The sequence below is a fragment of the Capra hircus genome, chromosome 17, assembly GCF_001704415.2.
Source record: "Capra hircus breed San Clemente chromosome 17, ASM170441v1, whole genome shotgun sequence".
In the NCBI taxonomy this organism is placed as follows: Eukaryota; Metazoa; Chordata; class Mammalia; order Artiodactyla; family Bovidae; genus Capra; species Capra hircus.
This window is the reverse complement of record NC_030824.1, coordinates 523,361-546,421: the sequence shown is the minus strand read 5'-3', so window position 1 is coordinate 546,421 and position 23,061 is coordinate 523,361. Positions and strand designations below refer to the sequence as shown.

At 55.3% G+C, this 23,061-nt stretch overlaps 2 gene segments (V, D, J or C); one reads left to right on the top strand and one right to left on the bottom strand.

The window, feature by feature from the left end:
* LOC102176353 overlaps positions 1 to 23,061 on the top strand; it is a 460,158-nt gene that overhangs the window by 101,615 nt on the left and 335,482 nt on the right.
* Positions 13,657 to 14,310, bottom strand: LOC108637842. The segment is given in 2 exon segments: positions 13,657 to 14,111; positions 14,221 to 14,310. Coding segments are annotated over 2 exon segments (429 nt in total).

Genomic DNA, 23,061 nt, shown 5'->3' with positions numbered 1-23,061 from the left:
TCATTCTTTCTTTAAGTTCTCTTGGATGTATGTGGCTTTCAGTTCACAGGCTTTTAATATTCCTCAGAGTTCTTTTAAGCGTTTTATATTCGTTACTCGACTAGAGAATACAATTCATTTCTGCATGTTGGCTTTCATAGAAAAACCCAAGTGAAACACTCACAGCAGCATGTCTTATTGTACCCTCGACCCTGAGCTGGGCTTGGCCTGAAAACACCTCTTCATCATTGAAAGTCTTTTTTTATTTCTGAATGAGCAATATTGGCCAAAAAATACACCCACCTGCAATGGATAAGAGTATTTTCGCCATCTAAAAGATGAACTGAAGTAAAAGATACGGTATTATCAAATCTGCTGGCTCTAGGAAAATCAGCTGCTTGCCTAAATTCTGATGATTTAAGTCACCCCTGAGCTCGACTTCATCCAAGCCACGAGCAGGGGTGAGTGGAGGAGGTTTCTGTCTCACTTCCTCACTGCTCTGGAGCACCATGTAAGCATTAGTGTCGCCATGCCACACAGCACAGTAATAGTTGGCCTCGTCCTCGGGCCGCAGCCCAGAGATGAGCAGGAGCCCTGCGTTGGTCAAGGCATCTTTCGAACCAGAGAAGTGGCTAAGGAGCCTGTGTCCTGGTGCTTATCCGAGTCTGACTTGAACCTCAGGAGGTACTGGGGAGGGCTCCCTGTCTTCTGCTGGAACCAACGTATGGAGAAATAACCAACACTGTAGCCACTGCTCAGGGTGCAGGAGAGTCTGGCTGATGCTCCTGGAGATGCAGAGAGGGAGGCCGGCTGAGTCAGCACAGGCTGGGAGAGGGAACCTGCAGACACAGACACTGGGGAGTGGGGCAGGAGCTGCAGTGCCGAGGTCCAGCCTCAGCAGAGTCCAGGGATATCATCAGGATGGACGACGTTGGCGAATGAAGAAAGATAGAGATAGAGATAAGAAAAGAACGACATGGGGTGACCGAGCTTCAGTGAGCGAGGCCTGTTTTACTTTATTTTCCTCGGGGCTTTTATACCCTGAGTTGTACATACAGCAAGGTGAAAAATGCAGAGTCAACTCAACATTCCATCACTATTAACTTTTATCAATACCAGGTGCTTTTCTGCAAGAGTCTTATTTTTTGTACATCATCTTTTGTCCCAGAGGCCTGTTGATATTCCATGACCTCTTTTTGATAAATGTAGGTCAGCCAGAATAATAATCTTCCTTTAAAGTGTTTCTTCTTACATTCTTAGCCTGTGTCACCCTTAAAGTACAGAGTTACTTTTTTATGGAGCAAAGATTCAGTGGGTTACAGCAAAGAAAGAACTTACCAACTCAGCATCTAATGTTGCTAATGTTAAAGCGACTGCTTGCTATTTCTCTGTCTTAACTATATGCACTCCCAGGAACACAATGGATAAGGGATGTAAGACCTTGGCAGCAAGCATAGGCTCAACAATGTTGCAAGAGTCTGGATAAATCTGCCAAGTAAGCTAGAATGCTAACAGAGGGTTTGAAACACTCCTTTCATGCCCAGGAGATTGATCAACTAGAGCCCTAAGTTAACTCTTTTAGTCAGAGACAGCCCCCTGCTACTGTCAGGAGAGCTGGTGAAAGACATAAAATAGTAAGACAGACAGATTCTGGTTCAGGGGTAGATGCTTGAGCAGGTCCAGGGGGTCCGTCGAGTCCTGAGGCCTTGCTCATCAGGACACTTCCACATGACCTTGTCATGTGTTGGATGGCCCAGGGATTCCCTTGAGTCCTGCATGACCTTGCCATGGGTGGGATCTCCCGTGCTGGCTCTCGGCACTGCAGGAAAGTTTCCCAGAGTCTGAGTCCCAGGGGCTGATGAGGCTGGGGCTGAGCCCTGGTGCCCACTACCTGTGCAGAGAGAGACAAACACAAGCAGGAGAGGAGTCCAGGCCATGGTGCTCATAGAACCCTGGTCCCCACAGTGGGCTGGGCTGCCCCAGGCCTCCTTTTCTGCCCCTGCCTTTGCCAGAGGAGGGGCTGAGGTACAAATGAGGGTCCACCCAGGGCCTGCCCAGCCCCTCCCTGAAACCTGGTGCTAGATCTCAGCTCACAGCCCAGACTTACAGGTGGAAGGGGCTTCCTCCTTGGGACCCAGTGGGAGGAAGCACCTGCTGAGACCACACAGGTCCCTGCTCAGGGGACTCTGCAGCCAGAGCAGACCCAGGGCTGAGTCCCCCCAGGAGCTCAGGCCCCGCCCCCAGCCCTGGGTTGCAGTGAGTGATGCTCCCTGAACGCCCATGCAGGGTCCCCTGGGCAGCCCTGCAGCGGCCCCTGTAGGTGACATGCGGAAAAATATAAGTGGAAAAACACATAGAAAACAAGAGATAAAATTCATGCTTTTTGGCAAGTTACAGTGCTGGCTCTATTGGGGAAAATATGTAAACAGACTAAACTACTTTCCAGAGTAAACACATTTCTTGCACTTCTCTGCTGGTTCGGTGGTTAAGAATCCGCCTGCCACTGTAGGGGACGGAGGTTCAAGCCCTGGACAGGGAGGACTCCACGTGCCACAGAGCACCTGAGCCCTGCCGCCACAGCTGCTGAGCCTGCATCCCAGAGCCCGCGCCCCACGAGGAGAGAAGCCCCTTCTTGCCACAACTATGACAGCCCGCTTGCAGCAATGAAACATGTTTTTACCGAATCTCTTTCGGAAAGACATGATATATGCACTTTCGGGAATATCTACAAAACCAGCAGTGGTCCCGTGGTTCCAATAGATCTGCTTTGTGTATTATTACAAAACATGAAGAAAATGTAAATTTTCCTAGTTCTTTGGTAAAACAATTAAACCACTTACACATGCACCTAATACATTAAGCTTCAGATGAAAATTGATGAACACCTATCACTGATCAGCCATCTAATTATTCTTAAAAATCAATATAGAAATTCCTATACCAGATAAGCAAATTGATACTATTACTACATGCCCTTTTTCAAACAGAAAACTTGTGTTTTTATTAGGATATGAAGCCATAAATTTACCATCCAAAATAGAAAGCACCACACACATCTGTAATGTGCTGATACACCCTTTTCACATACCTCACCCCACACACGTCACCCTGCGGGGCCTCTGCCCACAGCTGTATCTTCTCCTCTGTACAGACTCTCCCAGGAGCCACCTCCTCCTTGGAGACACCTTCCGACTCCTCGCCTTCCAGCATCCCCTCCCTGACCCAGACTCCACCGCAACCCCACGCGGACCAGGATGAGGGACCCGAATCTGAGCTGCATGCCGACGGACCAGGAGCTCCAGTGGATGGGCCTTACAATTCTGAGGGTCCCCGTAAGAGAGGACAGTTTCCCCAGCGCCCAGTGTTTGCCCTGTTGTTTGGCCCAGAACCCCTTGTGGGACTCTGCACTGCGCCCCCTGCTGGACACAGGCACCTCCTCCAGCTCCTGGGATGTCCCAGCCGCCATGCAGAGTGGCCCCTTGTACAGCAGGCATTGAGGATGGCACCCCCGGGAGAGAGGGCTGAGGGGCCTTGGTAGGTCCTCCCTGTGCACAGGGATGCCCTCACACTGGGACTCTCATCTCCATGGAAACCGACCGTACTCCGCAGTGTGCATCTGTGTTAACGGTCCAGCCCCGCCTGCTGTGCACACCCTGCACGTGTGTGTGACAGGGCAGTGACGGGGAGCAGCAGGGCACACGCCTGGCGACCTGTCTCATGTGCTGCTTGTGCCGTGACCCGGTTAGGCTCAAAGGCGCCTGAAGAAAGCCTGCTCGGTTGGAATGTGAGGAGGGGTCAGGCATCTCCCTGCAGAGACAGGAAGCATCCGGGCCAGGGGGTCAGGGCACGTGTCCAGAGAAGGGGAGGTGGGTGACCCTGGTGAACAGCTGTTCTAGGTCAGAGAGGTGAGTGCTCTGAACTTAGGACTCAGCTCATCCAAAGAGAGCAGAGAGGAAAGGCTAGGGAAAACAACATCATCTTGCTGAAACTCTGAAAGCACTTTTTGAAAATAGTATTTATTTTGGTGGCGTGTGCCTTTGTTGGTGCCCGTGGCCTGGCTCTAGTTGCAGAGAGTGAGGGCTACTCTCTATTTACGGGGCAAGGGCTTCTCCTTGCAGTGGCTTCGCTTGTTAAGGCGTCTGGTCTCTGTGGCAAGCGCGCTTCAGTCACTGTGGCTTAGGATTTTGTTGCCCCAGGCATGTGGGATCCTTCTGGAGCAGGAATCAAACATGTCTCCCCTGCATTTGGAGGCCAATTTTTTACCTCGGAACCACCAAGGAAGTCACTGAAACCCTTTTATTTTTCTGCTTCTTATTTCAGTCTCTGGAAAGGTACATGTTTCTACATCCTCAAATCCAATCACAGCAATGTTGACTACATTATTGTGTTTAATCCCCTGCCTAGCACCCAGAGGTGCCAGAGGCACCCGGCCTGCTCTTGTGGAGACAGTAGGCAGGGCTGTGTGAGCCCCAAGTGCTGGACTCGTCTCCCTGTTGCTGCACAGACCCACTGATGTGGACTGAACTTTGTCCCTCAAACTCTGTCGAAACTCTCACTCTTGAGTGACTGGCTTTCAGGTAAGACAATGAAGGAGGGACCTGGGGTGACTGAGGTCATAGGAAGACGCCCTAAGACACAGAGCTGGTGTCCCTGTAAGAAAAGGGGAACCCCCAGGACATCACATGGAGAAAAGCCTGGGTGAGGCCAGTCAGGACACAGGTGTCTGCAAGACAAGCAGAGAGGCCTCAGAGGGAACCAGGCCTGCCTCACCTAGACCTCGGGCCTCAGCCTGCGTGGCCCTGAAGACACCGTCTGATGGCTGACCAACCCCATCTGTGTGCTGTGACAGCAGCCGTGACAGGTATCAGCCTCAGCCTCATGCACTGTGTCCCCACGGCAGCCTCGCGAGCACCCGGGATGTCATGCAGGCTGAGAGCATCTGCCATCAAGGACAGGCTTTGGGGGCAGATTTTGAGAGGAGGACACATTGTCCTGACAATGTCCCCTGGTGTGGGTCTAGACCCTACTTTTAGGTTAAACAAAAGCAGAGGCAGTTGAGCTGCCCGAGGATGGCTCTGCCTCGGGACCCCAGGGCTGTGGGGAAAGCAGGCTTTTGCCTCATTTCCCCCCTGGCCTGGAGCACTGTGGGACCATTCAAGCTGTCATCCCATGATAAACAGTAATAACCAGCCTCTTCCTCCGCCTGGAGTGAAGCGATGGTCATGGAGGCCGAATTTCCAGACTTGGAGCCAGAGAACCACTCTGGGCCCCCCGACGGTCGACTGCTAGTACCATAGATGGGGGTTTCGGGGGCCGTTCCTGGGAGCTGTTGGCACCAGCCCACAAAATTACCCCCAATGTTGCTGCTGCTTCCAGAGCAGGTGATGGTGACTCTGGCTCACGGACCCGGACACGGAGGACGGCTGAGTCAGCACAGCCTGTGCCCAGGATCCTGGAAGGGGGAGAGACAGAGATGGTGAGGGGGTTCCAGACACGAGAGCAGGGAGCAGGGCCCATGAGTCTTCCCAGGGCCCTTCCCCTGTCCCCGCATCCAGTCACCTGTGCAGAGAGCACACAGGATGAGGAGCAGAGGGGACCAGGCCATGGTGGACACGGTCAGGGCGTCCTGCCGTGTGTGACCCCACAGCTGAGCAGAGCGTCCCCACCCCGCTCCTTCCCCTCTTCATACCCTGAGAGGGGGCGGGGCCTTGCATGCAAATAACCGCCCTCCCCGCCCCGCCCCCTCAATGCTCTGATCCCCTCTGGGACCTGGCTCAGCTTCCTGGGCCTGAGGGAGGCCAGTGTGTGATCAGGGGCGGGGTTGCGTGGGCCTTGGGGTGGGAGGTCACAGCAGGGAGCCCTGAGCAGAAGCCAAGATGCAGTGCCAGGAGACTGGGCCCGGCTCTCACAACCCACCAACCCTCAGGACCGGCCCCCGCGCGCCCCCTGGGGTCCAGGCCCGGACCCTCGTCCTGTGACCTGGTGACCTGGGCCCTCAGGGACAGCCCGGCCCCCTGTTCAGCGCACTGTCCCCTCCTTAGGGAAAAACTGCACTTCTGTCCCCTGTGCCTCAGGGCTTTCTGGGAGCTCCCCTCAGACCCTTCGGGAGGGTCAGTTATGGCGCCCTGTCTGCTCAGGGGTCAGGAGTGAGAGGAATCTAGGACACAAACTCCTCTCAGCTCAGGATCAGGTCAGGGCAGTGACATCCCAGGGGGTCCCGTCCCCCGCTGTGCAGGGCAGAGGTCCCTCCTCTGAGGGTTCCCTGTCAGTGGGGAGTGTTCTCCGTCCTCTGTGTGTCCCCTCAGCCCTGAGGAGGACGGGCCTCTTCCCTCTGGAGGGAGGGAGGGTGTGGGGAGTGGCCTGGGGTGTGACCCTGGACCCCTAAATGCCTGGATCTTTGCTGTGTGTGTCTTTCCACACACCGGACCCCGTCCCGTGTCCTGTCCTATGAAGGGACCCATGCTGGGTGTCTCTCCTGCAGGCACAGGGCACAGAAGGCTATGATCTTCTGACAGACTGACCTTGCTCATGATGGAGGCCATCTCATACGGGGGTTGAGGAATAAAGAGGAGCCCGGGATTCGGTAGGAAAGTCATGAATCATAAGAGGAGGGGAGGAGCTCTTAGGAGTTGAGGAGCCAGAGGATGCAGGGCGGAGCTGAGGGAGGCAGGGCGGAGCTGAGGGAGGCAGGGCGGAGCTGAGGGGTGCAGGGGGGAACTGAGGTATGCAGGGGGCTCGGCTCTGGGGGCTCCTCCCCTCTCTGCTCTTGGGGGAGCAGGTAGAGCCTGATGACCCTGAAGAGGACACCCTCTAATTCTGGGTCCTCAATTCTGTTTGAAGCTTCACCCCCAGAGCTTGAGGGGTCACGGCTCTAAGTCTGTCTCCTGAGAGGAAGCACCTCCCGAGACCTCCAACTCTGTCCACTGAGCCCGGGGACAAGCCCAGGTCAGGGGACCATCTGGTGTGCTCAGGTTCCCCCAGCTCCGGGAGGGTGCACAGCGCCCCCTGGTGACGTACTCGGGGAATGTCCGCGGTGGGAAAATGTGAGGAGGGAAGGAGCTGCCCGTTCATTTTGCAGCTAAGAGCCCATCAGTGAGGGGTGTGCATCCTCTGCCCACTGACCCAGCAACCGGGTGCCCTGACCCCACTGCTCTGTGTCTGACGCTGACCTGGGCACCTGGGGCGACTCCTGTCAGCAGCTCCTTCCACCCAGGGGTTTGAGACCACTCCTTGTTGGCCAGGCTGAGGGGGCTGCGGTGCTGCAGAGCGTGACGCTCAGCTCCCTGGACTCTGAGGACTTGGGACACCAGGGAGGGAGGGGGCGATCGCAGGGCCAACCACCGGCCCCCATCTCACAGTCAGCACTGACGACCCAGGTGGGGTCAGGCCCAGGCCTTCCTGGCCCCACAGTCACCAGCAGAGGCGACGACAGGGGTGCACACGAGCCTGTTTTCCCACTCGCTTGGTCCCCCCTTGTTGCTGCTCCGTCTCCCCGCGCACTGTTTACGGGGCGGGGCCTGGGGGCGGTCCACGTGCTGAGGAGCCCGGCCATGACTGGGCATCCGGGCCCCCAGGGAGTCACCGAGAGTGTGGGGATTTGGGGAGCCAGTTCTGAGTAAGGTTCTTCCAGGAGCATAAGTCCTCCAATGAGCCTCGAGGTGTGTCCTTAGACAGCACAGGTTTGCGGAAATTCCTCCCAACTTCGAGTCTTATGTTTAAATACAGACACAGTTTTCCCCAAGGCCTCAGATGTGAATTGTGTTTCTGGGGTTTTGGATTTTGACTGTGACCTGGGAGTGAATGTGTTATGGGGAATTAACATGCCTGGACTGACTTGTTAGACAATTCTCAGGGGTTATTTCCCGATAACAGACAAAGACATACATCTGGAAATTTGATGCCCCTAAATATTTGGGGAGAGGGGGCCGTTTCCTGTTAACCACAGATTCCTGCCACCAACAAAAGGCTGTGATTCAGGAGCTCCAGCTGGGAAACTGCACTATAGAAAACTCCACGGGTGGTGCCCCTTCAGGTAAATGGAATATTAATTTGTCTCCAAGGCCAACTTCATGATGCTGTGCATCTCTTAGTGTGATCTGAATGACAAGACGCCTAATGGCTGTGGTGGGGGTCTGAGTCTCCCTGTGGAGCCAAGCCTCCTTCCCAACAACATGGGCAGAGAGGGTCCCGCTGGAGAGATGGACGCACCCCAGGGAGAGCAGGGAGGAGACACGTGGCCACGAATCACCAGACAGGAGACGTGCCCAGAGCCTCCCTCCCGTGGGGACCCTGACCTGTCCCACCCCCTCCCTGCCTCTCCTGCCACTTAGCGCTGAGCCCTCTGAGCACAAGGGCAGGGTTTGGTAGCACTTCCCTGTGGGCTTACATCACTGCGGCATTGAAACGACTAGTTCCCAGATCACAGTAATAGTCGGCTTCGTCCTCAGGCTGGGCCCCAGTGATGGTGAGGGTGGCTTTGTTTCCAGAGATGGAGCCAGAGAAGCAATCAGGGGCCCCAGAATATCAGCTCTTTGTGCTGTAGATAAGCAGTCAGGGAGCCTGGCCTGGGGTCTGCTGGAACCAGCTGGGGTAGTTACTGGTAGTGACTGACCCAGAGCTCAGTTCACAGGTGAGGGTGACCGTCCCTCCTGGAGACACTGACAGCGCTGGCTCCTGGACCACAGTCCGAACATCCACCCCTAAGAGCAACAAAAGAGAGACAGGGGTTGTTATGGAGACAGGGCCCTCAAACCCTGCTTGGAGGTACCCCAAAGATGCAGAATCTCAGCCCCTTACCTGAGCTGTAAGTGAGGAGCCTGGGCAGAAGAACCATCCAGGCCATGGTGGGGACCCTCCCAGGATGCGGCCTCCTCACCTCCTGGGCTGCAGGTGGGGTCCTGGGCCTTTTCATGCCTCCAGCCTCTCAGGAGGAGGAGGGGCCTCATGCAATCCACTTCCTCCTCTCCCTGCCAAGGTCACCAGAGGTCCCCTGGGGTGGGGGTTCTTGAAGGAGGCAGATGCTGGACCTCACACAGGGCAGGGACAGCTCGGGCAGGAGCCCCTGAGTGATGGGGCGACGTCTTTCAGCAAATGTGCTCCTGTGACCTTGGTGACCTCGGTCCTCTATCTCCTCCCTGGAGTGTCTGAGGCTGAAGGAGGAGTTTGCACGTCTTCCTCTGCTGCCGCTAAATTGCTTCAGTCGTGTCTGACTCTGTGAGATCCCACAGACGGCAGCCCACAAGGCTCCTCCATCCCTGGCACTCTCCAGGCAAGAACGCTGGAGTGGGCTGCCATTTCCTTCTCCAGCGCATGCACGCACGCCTGCTGAGTCGCTTCAGTCGTGCCCAACTCTGTGTGACCCCATGGACAGGCTCCTCTGTCCACGGGATTCTCTAGGCAAGAATACTGGGGTGGGTTGCCATTTCCTTCTCCTAAGTCTGTCTCTCTTGCCCCAATAATCCAGCCTTTCCCAAACCTGAGCCCGTCTTTAGAACACTCTCTGTCTTCTCAGGGAGCCCTGAGTCACATCTGTGCGGTGCTGTCCGTCCTCCTCCACCAGCCGTGAGCCGAGCAGGAAATCCCAGAGCCGGTGTCTGCTGTGAAGGGTGAGGGGTGGCCCTTGAAGCACTCTTTTAAACTGTCTCTAGTCCCAGCGGTGGGGAGACCAGGGTGGGAGGTGGGGAGTGACAGGCAGAGCCGTGTGGGCAGGCTCAGGGTGACGGCGTCCTGTGCTGTGAACAGCCATGACCATGCGGAGCACCTTCCACAGAACTGCGGATCTTACGGGTAAAGGTCACCGTCTCATCATGCAATTACGATAGCGGGCAAGTTCAGTTCCAACAAAGTTGGGACACACGTCTCATCATCAGAAATAGAAAAACACGGTGTGTGAACAGGTAGGTGTGGTGAGCGTCGTGGACCTTGTAAAACTGCCTTCCCTGTGGTTCTGGGTGGAGCTGATGGACGCGGCACAGAGGAGGGGTGTGGGGGCAACGAGGAGGAGAGGGAGCTCAGACGTCTCAAGTTAACGTGTGTGGAAGAGACGGGAAAAGTCTTGTTCATCTTTTGTTTCTTTGACATAAAAATGTGAATACTATTCTTATTTTGTATTCATGTTAGATTTGCTGCTAAAGCATCTGTTTAATGAAATCCACCTGATCTCTGTCAGAGGTGCTTGAAAAGCTCAGCTCATAGAGGTGAAGATATGTATTCCTCCTTAACTCTCTTCTTATTATGCGAACATGCTGATGACAGTTGGCGGAGCTCCTGAGTTCATGTATTTCATGTCACAAGTGTTAACATAAAGGGAAGGAGCGAGGAATGAAGCCACATAAACCGACACAGTCCCAGTTTCCAGGCTTCACTGCAAATGCTGAAAGTGCCAAATAACACAGCAGGGAACACTTTTAAATGACAGGGATGGTGACAGAGGGCCCTTGCCTGCGTCCCTCCTCCGCTGGGAACACCCAGGAGCTCTGCGGGCAATGGGGCAGCCTCTGCAGGGGTCTCACCCCTGTCCAGGTGTCCCTGGAGGGCGAGGTTCCTGAAGGAAGCCCATTTCTGTTGTATGACCGGCCCTCTGTCCTTGGTTGGATGTCAGGTCTGGGCACTGACCCCACGACAGAGCAGCAGGAACTGAGAGGCAAGCCTGTGGCTCTGAGCTGAGAGCTGCCATGTCCCCTGGGGGCCCAGGTGCAGGACGTCACCCTCCAGTGAGGACCCTGCTGCCCACGTGGGCAAGAGCCAAGGGAAGAGGTGCCAGCCTGCCTGGCCAGGACCAGACCCACAGCGCCCCCTGCTGGACTCAGGCCTCCTCCCCAGCTTCCCACCACAGCCTCCTGGGAAGGCTTTCTCACACTTGCAGCTGGGTCTTCCTGATGTCACCGCCCAGGGCGGTAGAATGAGCCCCCTTCGTCTAGTCTGGGCCTGGTCATTGAGTTTTCCAGGTGCCTAATGACCTCAGACCCTGAATGGCATGCTGATAAACTAATGAAGTTCAGGATTCCCTGATGTCTCAGCTCGCTCCGCCTAGCTCGTCGGTTCACCACCAGAGCACAGCCACCGGAACCTGAGTTTCCAGGTTCAGACTCCCAGCATGCCCGTGGGCCGTGCCTGCTCATGGTTCTGTGTGAGCTTCCTTCCCAGGTTGACAGGTGGTCAGGGCTGAATGTGCAGGGCCTCCCGGGACCTTCCCAGCCCAGACTGCATGCCTCTGCTCTCATTTCTCTCTTTGCAAAGAGAATAGGCGGCTCTCAGGAGCAACAGTTCTCTTCTTGGTCACGTCCAGGGGTTCTCACTTACCCTTGATCAAGGGCCTCACAGTACGTCTTTTTGACTCAGATATTTAAAGATGTTTCTAGTCTAACTTTATAATCTTTCTATATTAAACGTTTGATATAAAATATTATGCCTATAAGTGGGAATCTCATCCTTGTCTGGGCTCCTGTTTCATCTCTGGTGAGAAACCATTATGATCATTACCTGATCTTCACTGGACATGGTGAAGTCTAAGGTTCTAACCTTCAATTGTTAGAATCCATAGATTTAATGGTGAGTTTATAAGGTCTGTGTCCAAAATAGTGACATTTATTCAATATCATCTCAAACAAGGAACCAGGGAGGGAAAAGGGGGAGAGAGAATGAGGCAAAAGAGGAGGAATTGAGCAAGTGAGGAGTCTGGGAGTCGCATCCTAATGGGGAGGGTCTCCCAGAACCTGGAGTGGAGGGCTCTTCAGGCAGCAATCCCCGGGGAAAGGGAGGACCCAGCTTCCCTAAGGGTCAGGGTTCAGGGCAGAGCACAAATCCTGGAGCAGGAGAGGGACGTGCAGGGGTGGGAGAGGCCCCTGGGGTCGAGGGCACAGATGCTGAGCTTCTGCTTTCTCAACATCCTGCCCAGAACCTGTGAGACACTGTATCTGTTTTTGCTTGTATTTGGAGAAAAGGAGTCAATTTCATGGATCCCATAAAAGGGACCAGGACGTGGGTGTGAGCCTGCCTGGTACTGATAGCCCAAGTGACCGCAGAGGCCTCAACCAGCACTGGGGATGTCACAGTCAGGGTCAGGGCAGTGATGGGTCTGACACGGGAGTACAGGGCGAGCTTTCATCACACATCCGCATCACACGGGAATTCCTGTGGCTGTGGTTAGCGATGAGCTGTGTGACACTGATGACCAGCCTCCTCCTCAGGATGGGGTCCAGAGTGATCCAGGAGGGCGAGAGGACCCACCAGGAGCCAGAGAACAGGGCCAAACCCCTGAGTGTCCCTCACCTCTGTCATCGGTCTCAAAGGCAGGGCTTTGCCTGGAATCCCTCGTCATCATTGCCATGGTGATCCCCGCTTCCCCGCGCTTCCTTCTACAGGACGTGGGGCCCTTGAATCTGAACTCATCAGGAGTGTCACAAGCAGAGGGACCCGGGCACATCTTGGGGAGCCCCTGCTCCTCACAGCCCACAGACCAACCCAGCCCTGAAGGAGGAAATGCTCCGATGGGGTGGAGATGAGAGGAGCAGAGGGCAGGACAGAGCCGGCACCTGTGGGTCAGGAGAGCCACTCCCGGGGCTCCCTGCCGCCTGCAATGTATCCCTGGTGCCCCTCACTCCTCACGCTCTCTACTCTGCCCCTTCAGGAGCAGAGTTCTCACCCCGAGAGACGATCTGCCTGCTGGGATGGTCCACGGACTCTGCTGGAGGCGCACCTGGGAAAGGCTCCTGCTCCTGATCTCAAGTGAGGGAGCTCAGCTCCACGGCTCCCGTGATCACACGGAGGACCAGGGTGCACTTCAGTGGAATCAGAATCTGCTTACATTTTCTGAGACTTCAGCAAAACTGACTGTACCATTGGGAGCAGACATACTATGAACCAGAACATATCTCAGGAATAAGTTGGTTCCAGGGTACTATTTAAGATTTGACGGTTCTCTAAGAACAAGCCCCTGACAGGCTGAGGCTCTCGTTCCTGTTTCCCATCTACCTGTGTCGCTGTGAGGAGCCCTGTTGCACCAGCCTGCATGGTCAGAGTCAGCCTCCTCCTCAGGCTGCAGCCCAGAGATGAGCAGGAGCCCTGTGCTGGCCGAGATATCTTTGGATCCAGAAAACCCGTGGGGACCCCGGAGCCTGGTTCTTCCTGGAGTCTGAGTGGTAGGACTGGAGGACTGAGGAGGGCTCGCTGGCTTCTGCTGGTTCCAGTAAGAGCAGAGCAGCCGACACTGATGTCACTGCTGAGGGTGCAGGGAGCCACAGAGTCACCTGTGGTCTGCGAAGGGGCAGGGGTCTCCCCACACACAGGCCCTGAAACCATTGCCGGTCTCAGCAGTCCAGGGCCTCAGGGCTGCGGTGTGGTCACTCACAGCAGCACCAGCTCTAGGGGCTTAGAAAAACCAACAGTAAACAGGTGAGGAATAAATATACCTGCAACCTTATCGAAGAAATTTAACATAAAGCCATTTAATTGAGATTCTTCTAAAATATCAGTTGACAATAATAAGAAAACACACTACTCAAGATTAGAAATTAAAATGATCATGTTTGAACAAGTAGGGTTGAACATGGTGGAGTATCCACACTCCCTTTCCCCTAAATGGTCTTACGTGGAGCAGGACTGGGAAGAGCAGCTGGGGGCGTTTTGGCTGAAAACATGCAGTAAGTTGTGAGTACGACCACACACTCTTGTTCTCACCGTGTGAAATGAAATATGACTTTATGACCATCTCAGAGCTGCTGCTCCAGTGTCTGCTTGGACAGAGATGCTTCAGCCCCGGGAGGCCCGTGTCTGGGGGAGAGCAGGTTTTTGTCTCACTTCCCCCCTGGCCTGGAGCACTGTGCCATTATAGCTACTACTTTCATAAGTCGCACAGTAGTAATCGGCCTCGTCCTCAGCCTGGAGCGAGCTGATGGTCAGGGTGGCCGTGTTGCCAGACCTGGAGCCGGAGAATCGGTCCGGGACCCCCGAGGCTCGACTGCTAGTACAATAGATGAGGAGTTTGGGGGCTGATCCTGGGAGCTGTTGGTACCAGCTCACATAATTACCACCTCCGATGTTGCTGCTGCTTCCAGAGCAGGTGATGGAGACCCTCTGGCCCGGGGACCCGGACACGGAGGGCGGCTGGGTCAGCACAGCCTGGGCCCAGGATCCTGGAAGGGAGAGAGACAGAGATGGTGACTCGGGGGTCCAGACACGATAGCGGGGAGCAAGGCCCGTGAGTCTTCCCAGGGCCCTTCTCCTGTCCCCCCATCCAGTCACCTGTGCAGAGAGTGACCAGGGTGAGGAGCAGAGGGGACCAGGCCATGGTGGACACGGTCAGGGCGTCCCGCGGTCTGTGGTCCCACAGCTGAGCAGAGCGTCCCCACCCCACTCCTGCCCCTCTTCATAGCCTGAGAGGGGGCGGGGCCTTTCATGCAAATAGCCCCCCCAACCCCCACAATGCTCTGATGACCTCTAGGACCTGGGTCAGCTTCCTGTGCCTGAGGGAGGCCAGTGTGTGATGAGGGGCGGGGTTGCTTGGGGCTTGGGGGTGGGAGGTCACAGCTGGGAGCCCTGAGCAGGAAGCAGCAGGGAGCACCAGGGGGCTGGGCTCTGCTCTCACCCCTCCAGACACTCAGGAAAGGCCTCGGCGCGCCCCTGGTGTCCGGACCAAGACACACACCCTGACCTGCTGATAGAGCTCTTGGAGTCAGCTTTCCCCAAACTGCTTTTGAAATTCTACCCTTCAGGATGTGTTTGGATGGATAACAGCAGCCAACTGTAGCTTACCCTGCCGTGCATGTGAGTGTTACACTGTGGATGTGTGACTTTGAGATTTTAAATGAATCAAAATGTGTTCATGGATTAGTAAAAATCTAAGGTCATCACTTAAAATAGATGCCTAAATTTAACTGAAGAAAATGTTGTTGTTAGATCACTAGGCTGTGTCCACTCTGGCTCTGTTTTAATTCTGCATTGCCATGGTACTATTTCTAAAACATCATTTTCCTTGTAGCCTCTGTTCTCTAAATAAGATAATTTTAAAGACTTTCTGACAGGTACGGCGTCTCCACTGGGGGATTTTTATGTCGTAGCAGGACGTCCTATCTGTGAAACAGGGCAGGCTGAGTTATCAGAACCATGAGTCAGTCTCAGATCTGACATGAGGGACAGGACAGGACAAGGCAGATCAGCTGTTCTCAGGAATCTCACACGTGGCCATAGACATGGTCAGACAGAGCTGCAGTGCCGGCCCCGGGGGCAGAGCCCCAGGACAGGGCTGCTTTCCCAGCCCAGGCCCCGCAGCTTCCCCGGGCTCACTGTGAATAAAGTCAGTCCCACAGCAGCTGAGCACAGACGCTCCTCAGCCAGGAGTCATCTCCAGGTCTCAGGACCAGGGCTCTCTCCCCTCCTGATTCCTCACTGGATGGGCACACAGGATGGAGTGTGAGGTTTCAGGGAATAAATCGGCTACTAGAGGGGTTCATGGATCCCCTGGGAAACAAGGGGACCCCGGGGAGGAGCACGGAGCAGACGAGCAGGGGTCACAGCTGAGCGCCAGAGATCTGAGGCTTCTCGGGAAGGAAGAGTTAGACAGGCTCAAGGAGGGGCCGAGGAAGTGAGTGTTTCAGGAAGATCTGGAGACACGGTCATGATCTTCTGACAGAGGGAGCTGGCTCCTGACCATGGAGATCATGGTCTACAGACCTACATGGTCACTGGAGGTCTGTAGAAAGAGAGAGGCCCAGGATTGGGAGGAGAGTCATGAATGAGGGGAGCGGGAGGGCAGGCTGTGAGCAGAGATGAGGAGGAGCGGGCGCAGGCTGAGGAGAGCTGGAGGGGTGCACGGGGTGGGCTCGGGGGCTCCTCCCCTCCTCTCTTTCTGGGAAGAGGGTGGGGACTCATGACCCCCTGACCCTTTCACCCTCCAATTCTGGGTGCTCGGCCCCGGGTGCAGCTTCACTCTCAGGAGGAGGCCTGGGGGCCGCGGCTCTGAGTCTGTCCCCTGACAGGAAGCACCTGCTGTCACATCCAACTCAGGCCAGGGGACCATGTCGGAGTGTTGCTGCTGCTGCTAATCGGTTCAGTCGTGTCCGACCCTGTGCGACCCCATAGACAGCAGTCCACCTGGCTCCCGGCCCCTGGGATTCTCCAGGCAAGAACACTGGAGTGGGTTGCCATTTCCTCCTCCAACGCGTGAAAAGTGAAAGTGAAGTCCCTCCGTCGTGTCCGACTCTTCGAGACCCCATGGACTGCAGCCCACCAGGCTCCCCGTCCCTGGGATTCTCCAGGCGAGAGTCCTGGAGTGGGGTGCCATTGCCTTCTCCGGTGCGCCTGTTGAGGGGTTGCCGGTTCCAGCAGGTGCACAGCGCCCCCTGGTGACGCACTCGGGGAACGGTCAGGGTGGTGGCGTGATGAGCAAGCTGCCGCTCAGTTGCTTGGTTCTCAGTCCTGTCTTGACTCTTCTGCGACCCCATGGACTGTAGCCCACCAGGCCCGTCTGTCCATGGGCTTCTCCAGGCAAGAACACTGGAGTGGGCTGCCGTTTCTTGCTGCAGAGGATCTTCCCACCCCAGGGACAGAGCCCACATCTCCTATGTCCCTTGCATTGGCAAGTGGGTCTTCACCACTCGTGAAAACGGGGAAGCCTTTGAAGAAGGAGGGGCTGCCTTTTTTTCCTGTTATCAAATACTTTGTCAGAGACCAAACAATGAATCAAATAATAAATATTACGTGTCTTTGATAGTGTACAGAGGATTCTTTTTTATTTGCACCCATCGTATTTTCAAGTGATTCTGACTATCTTGTTCCCATGATTTATTTTTTTCCCCTTCCATTTATCTCCTTCTCCTTTGGACCCAAAAGTGTTCGTATGTGCTCATCAAATAGATTTGATGTCTTGTCCCTAAAAACATCTGTCCCCTGTTTCATCATCCTAGGCACCTCACCGCTGATGTCCGTGCCGTCTCACTTCCCTTCAACACTTAGTTTCCTGGTTCTTCATATAAGTGACAGTTTTTACTGGATCCTGGACTGTGTGGAAATTGCTTGAAGAAACTCTGGGTTCCATTTCCTTTTCCTTTAACAGGAGATGCTTCTGTGGTGGAAGCTCAGGGATGTGCGTTCGCTGCCCAGGGACCCAGCAAGGGCGGCACTGACCCCCTGCTCTGTGCTGCCGACTCCGACCTGGGAACCGGGGGCACCTGTGTGAGCAGCTCCGTCATCCAGGGGCGTGTGCCCACCCCCTGTGTGCCGCTGCCCTCGGGAGGGGAGTCGGGCTGAGGGGGCCGCTGGGCTGCACTCAGGGGACACCCAGTCTGCTGGGTTCCGTGGCCTCAGGGACTCCAGGAAGGGAGGGGCAGACGCCTTGCCCTGGGCGCCCCGTGGCTGAGGGGGAAGCAGGTCTTTGTCTCCTTCTGCTCTGGCCTGAAGCACTGGGCAAACTTTCAAGCCATCAGCCCATGAGAAACAGCAATAATCAGCGTCGTCCTCAGCATGAACTGGGGTGGTCAGAGAGGCCGAGCTGCCAGACTTGGAGCCAGAGAACCGATCCGGGACCCCTGAGGATCTTTAGCCATTTCCATAGGTCAGGAGTCTGGGGGCCGATCCTGGGAGCTGTTGGAACCAGCTCACATGATAACCCCCGGTTGTGTTGCTGCTTCCAGGGCAGGAGATGGTCACCTTCTGACCCAAAGTTCGGGGAACAGGGTGGCTGAGTCAGCACAGCCTGGCCCCAGGATCCTGGAAGAGGGAGAGACAGAGATGGTGACTCTGGGGTCCAGACTCAAGAGCAGGGAGCAGGGCCCGTGTGTCTTCCCAGGGCCCCTCCCCTGTCCCCACATCCAGTCACCTGTGCAGAGAGCGCCCAGGCTGAGGAGCAGAGGGGACCAGGCCATGGTGGACATGTCAGGGCGTCCTGCCGTCTGTGGCCCCACAGCTGAGCAGAGCGGCCCCACACCGCTCCTTCCCCTCTTCATAGCCTGAGAGGGAGGGTCCATTCATTCAAAGGATCCTGTGCATCACACTGACCCCTCCCGGGCCCTGAGGGCGGCCAGGGGGTTGTCGGGGGTGGGGCTCTGTGGGTCTCAGGAGTGGGAAGTCACAGCTGGGAGCCCTGAGCAGAGGCCACCAGGCCTTGTCAGGGAGCTCTGTCGGGGGGCCCAGCTCTGCCTCCCTCCACCCACCTTCAGGAATGGACCCTGAGTGCCCCCCGCCCCTTGTCCAGGCCCAGACACACATCCTGTGATCTGGAGACCAGAGCCCTCAGGGACAGACCCCGCCCCCTGCTCCATGGGCTGTCCCCTCTTTAGCACCAGGCCAGGTGCCCCTTCTGCGTCCCCCTGAGCTCAGGGCCATCGTGGGCTCCCCTCAAATCCTCAAGGCGAGTCTGTCCACGGCTTCCACGACTGCTCAGGGGTCAGGACCGAGGGCCGTCTGAGATACAAATTCCTCTCGGATCGGGACCAGGTCAGGGCAGTGCCAGCCCCGGAGCGGGAAGGTGGGTCTCCTTCTGGGCAGGACAGCAGGGTCCCTCCTCTGTGGGCCTCCTCCCTGGTGGGCAGGGCCCTCCTTCCTCTGTGCGTCCCCTCAGCCCTGAGGAAGAGGGGGCGCTTCTCTGAGGAGGGGTGACGGTGTGGAGAGAGGCCTGAGATGGGACTCTGCGTTCCTAAATGCTGCATCTTTCCTGTGTGTGTGAACTAAAGAGCCTCTTGCTGAAAGTGAAAGAGGAGAGTGAAAAAGTCGGATCAAACCCAACATTAGGAAAACTGAGGTCATGGCACCTGGTCCCATCACTTCACGGCAAACAGGTGGGGAAACTGGAAACTAATAGACTTGACTCTTGGGCTCCAGAATCACTGCAGATGGTGACTGCAGCCATGGAATTGAAAGGCGCTTGCTCCTTGGAAGAAAAGCTATGGCCAACCTAGACAGCATATTAAGAAGCAGAGACATTACTTTGCCAACAAAATTCTGTCTAGTCAAAACTATGGTTTTCCAGTAGTCATGGAAAAGTTGAGAGTTGGACTATAAAGATAGCTGAGCGCCGAAGAAATGTTGCTTTTGAACTCTGGTGTTGGAAAAGACTTTTGAGAGTCCCTTGGACTGCAAGGAGATCCAACCAGTCCAGCCTAAAGGAAATCAGTCCTGAATATTCATTAGAAGGACTGATACTGAAGCTGAAGCTCCAATACTTTGGCCACCTGATGCGAAGAACTGACTCATTGAAAAAGACCCTGATGCTGGGAAAGATTGAGGGCAGGAGGAGAAGGGGACGACAGAGGATGAGATGGTTGGATGGCATCACCAACTCAATGGACATGAGTTTGAGTAAACTCCGGGAGTTGGTGATGGACAGGGAGGGCTGGCGTGCTGCAGTCCATGCGGTCACACAGAGGTGGACACGACCGAGCTACTGTAGTGAACATAACTTACTGTGTATAAAGCTTTCCACACGCTGGACCCTGTGCCCGTGTCCTGCTTATAAAGTGACCCCTCCTGGGCGTCTCTCCTGCAGGCACAGGGCACCGGCTGCAGGGAGCAGGCCTGGGGATGCTCCTGGCAGTTGTTATTGAGACTCTGAAGGGCTCTGAGCAGCATGTGTCCCCAGGGATCCTGACACATAATAGCTCTTAAGACCAACTGTCCCAAATAGCAGGTTAGAGAAGGTAGAGGTCGAAGTGATTGGTTGGAAAAAAACAGTTGACGGTAGCTTGCCCTGCACTGGTAAGGTGTTACGCTCTGGGTGCGTGAGAGTTTAAAAGAACCAAAATGTGGTAATGGATCAGTGAAAATCTACAGTCATTCCTTAAAATCTGTGCATGAATTAAACTGATGGAAAATCTATGTTCTCTCTTAATTTTTCCTTCACAAGGGCACAGTTTGGGAAAACTAATTATCATTGTAAGTTCTTTTTTTAATTAAAAAATTCTTTTGAAATGACTTGATAGGTATCCTAGCAAATTTTAAATATTATCCAGTAAAAATATTTTTACGAAGATATTTGCATTCTTAACTCTTTTGGACTTTGAGTGAGGCAGGGCTAGAACCAGCTCTTTCTGCCACATATTGCGTCTCCCCTGGGGAGTGCTTATCTCTGAGCAGCCTGGGAAACAGGGCAGGCTGAGGTATGGGAGCCATAGGTCCGCCTCAGAGCTGAGCTGAGGGAACGTGCGTGACAGGTCAGGTCTGCTGACCTCGGACCCTCAGAAGTGACCATAGGAAGATAAGCTGAGATAAAGGGGGTCCAGGCAAGGCAGCAGTGAGAGCCCTGGCCGGGAGGGGATGAGCTGGGGTCACCCCTGGAGTCTGGAGACCTGAGGCTTCTCTGGTGGGAGGGCTAGAGGGGCTGCAAGGGAGGACAAGGAGGTGAGCGTCTGGTCAGGGAAGACGGGAAACCGCCCCACACCTGAGAGTGACGCTGGTCTGGAGGAGGAGGTCGCTGGTGAAGGGTTGTAGAGAGGAACCCAGGACTGGGGAGGAAAGTCACGGATCAGAGGGGTGCTCTTAGGAAAGAGCAGGGGAGGAGCAGAGGAGGCCGCGGGGAGCGGGAGGGGTGCAAGGGGTGGGCTTGGGGGCCACTGGCCTCCTCTGCTCCTGGGGAAGAAGGTGGGGCCGGATGATGCCCTGAGCCCATCACCCTCCATGTGTGAGTCCTGGGCCCCGTGTGCAGCTTCACTCCCAGCAGGAGGCCGGGGGTTCGGGCTCTGGGTTTGTCCCCTGAGAGGAAGCACCTGCTGTCACGCCCAGCTCAGTCCAGTGAGCCCTGGTGCAGGGTCAGGGGACCATCTGGTGTGTTCCGGGCCGGCCAGTTCTGAGCAGGTGCACAGCGCCCCCTGGTGATGCGCTCGGGGAATGGTCATGGTGGGGAAACTGAGGAAGGAAGGGCTGCCCTATATTCTTCCATTGGCAGGACTGATGCTGAAGCTGAAACTCCAGTACTTCGGGCACCTCATGCGAAGAGCTGACTCATTGGAAAAGACCCTGATGCTGGGAGGGATTCGGAGCAGGAGGAGAAGGGGACGACAGAAGAAGCGATGGCTGGATGGCATCACCGACTTGATGGACGTGAGTCTGAGTGAACTCCCGGAGCTGGTGATGGACAGGGAGTCCTGGCGTGCTGCGATTCATGGGGTCGCAAAGAGTCGGACACGACTGAGTGACTGAACTGAACTGAACTGAAGGAACTGAAACAACCCCAGGCTGCATCCACTACTTATGGGGGAAGGGAAGGCATGGAAAACGTGTTTTGTTTTGTTTTTTCATTTTAAGAAAAAAGTCATCAATGTGTCAAGACCTTAGCATGTTATATTGTAAAAGCACCAACTATTCTCATGTTGGAGTCTGGTGACAATAATCTATGGAAACTCCACAAATCAGGAACAAAGTGAATGTAATCACCATAACAAGAATTCAACATTGTGTGGCAAGTGTTAGACAAAGATACTGAACGGGAAGAATCAATGGGGATCTTAGCAGTGAGGGCCACGGAGAGGCAGTAGTTCCAAAAGACCCGAATGGAAGACGCACCTTAGATGCTCCCGTGTCGGTGCAGCAGTAACCGAAGTAATCTCCCCTGTGAAGAAAAAGCACAGGCGTTCACGCTGAGGGCCGATCAGAGGCGTCAGAGCTCTAGAAACTCCAGGCAATGGGCAGATGCCCCAGTGATGGAGATTAAAGGCTCCCGAGTCAGAGTTCAGGTCTGAGATGACCTCAGTCAGACCCCAACCTCAGCCCCTGAGCTTCAGGGCAAAGAGACACTGTGTCCCTAGTGATGGGGACATGAACTTCCTGTTTCCTTTGAGACCTTCTCCTGGGAATGGGCTGCTGGAGGGACTTTAAGGACAGAGAGGACAGGAAGAGGCTCCACACCCAGGCAGAGCCCCTGGATGATCCAGAGTCAGGGTGATAGCAGCAGCAGCACAGGTCAGGCCAGACGCTGAGCAGGAAGCCACTGGGCGGCCCCACCTCCCCAGATGGAAAGGAGTCCTGGTCTAGTTCCACAAGCCTGGAGCTCTGGGGGAGCCTGAGAGGCTGTCACAGAAAAGGAAGGAGCAGCATCCTGGGCCTCAGCTCAGCCCATAGATGGCCAAGGAGCCCCAGCTTCAGATTTGAGACCTGGAAAATGAGCAGAGACCCCGAGACCTGAAATGGAGGCAGGGATCCCCAAGGGTCCATGACTAGCATCAGAGAGAAGGAGAGCTGTTGGGACCAGCACACATACTGGACACGCTGAAGAGTCCAGAATCAGACAGGACTGTCCTGTGATTCTCTGGTTGTGGCCTGACCCATGGAGGACTCTATCCCCAGGGAACCCGCCCTTGGCACTGGGGATTTCTGCTCAAGTTGAGAAAATCAGACAATGTGCTGCTGCCAAAGAAAGTTGGAGAAGGGGTGAATTAAGAAAGATGTGAAGAGATTTTTCGGATCAAGTTCCCTGGTGTGACTCTGGACCCAGTCTTAGGCCAAACAGACAAATAAAACAGCTGCCTTTGCAGAGGATGTTTCTGCCCCCAGAGCCCCGACTCTGAGAGGACAGCAGGTTTTTGTCTCACTTCCCCGCTGGCCTGGAGCACTGTGCCATTATAGCTACTGCTGTCATAAGATGCACAGTAATAATCGGCCTCGTCCTCAGCCTGGAGCGAGCTGATGCTCAGAGTCGCTGTGTTGCCAGACCTGGAGCCGGAGAATCGGGCGGGGACCCCGAGGCTCGACTGGTTGCACCATAGATGAGGAGTTTGGGGGCTGATCCTGGGACCTGTTGGTACCAGCCCACATAATTACCATATCCAACGTTGCTGCTGCTTCCAGAGCAGGTGATGGAGACACTCTGGCCCAGGGACTTGGACACGGAGGATGGCTGAGTCAGCACAGCCTGGGCCCAGGATCCTGGAAGGGAGAGAGACAGAGATGGTGACTCTGGGGGCCACACAGGAAAGCAGGGAGCAGGGCCCATGCATCTTCTCAAAACCCTTCCCCTGTCCCCGCATCCAGTCACCTGTGCAGAGAGCAACCAGGGTGAGGAGGCAGAGGGGACCAGGCCATGGTGGACATGATGGCGTCCTGCCGTCTGTGGCCCAAAGCTGAGCAGAGCGTCCCCACACCGCTCCTGCCCCTCTTCAT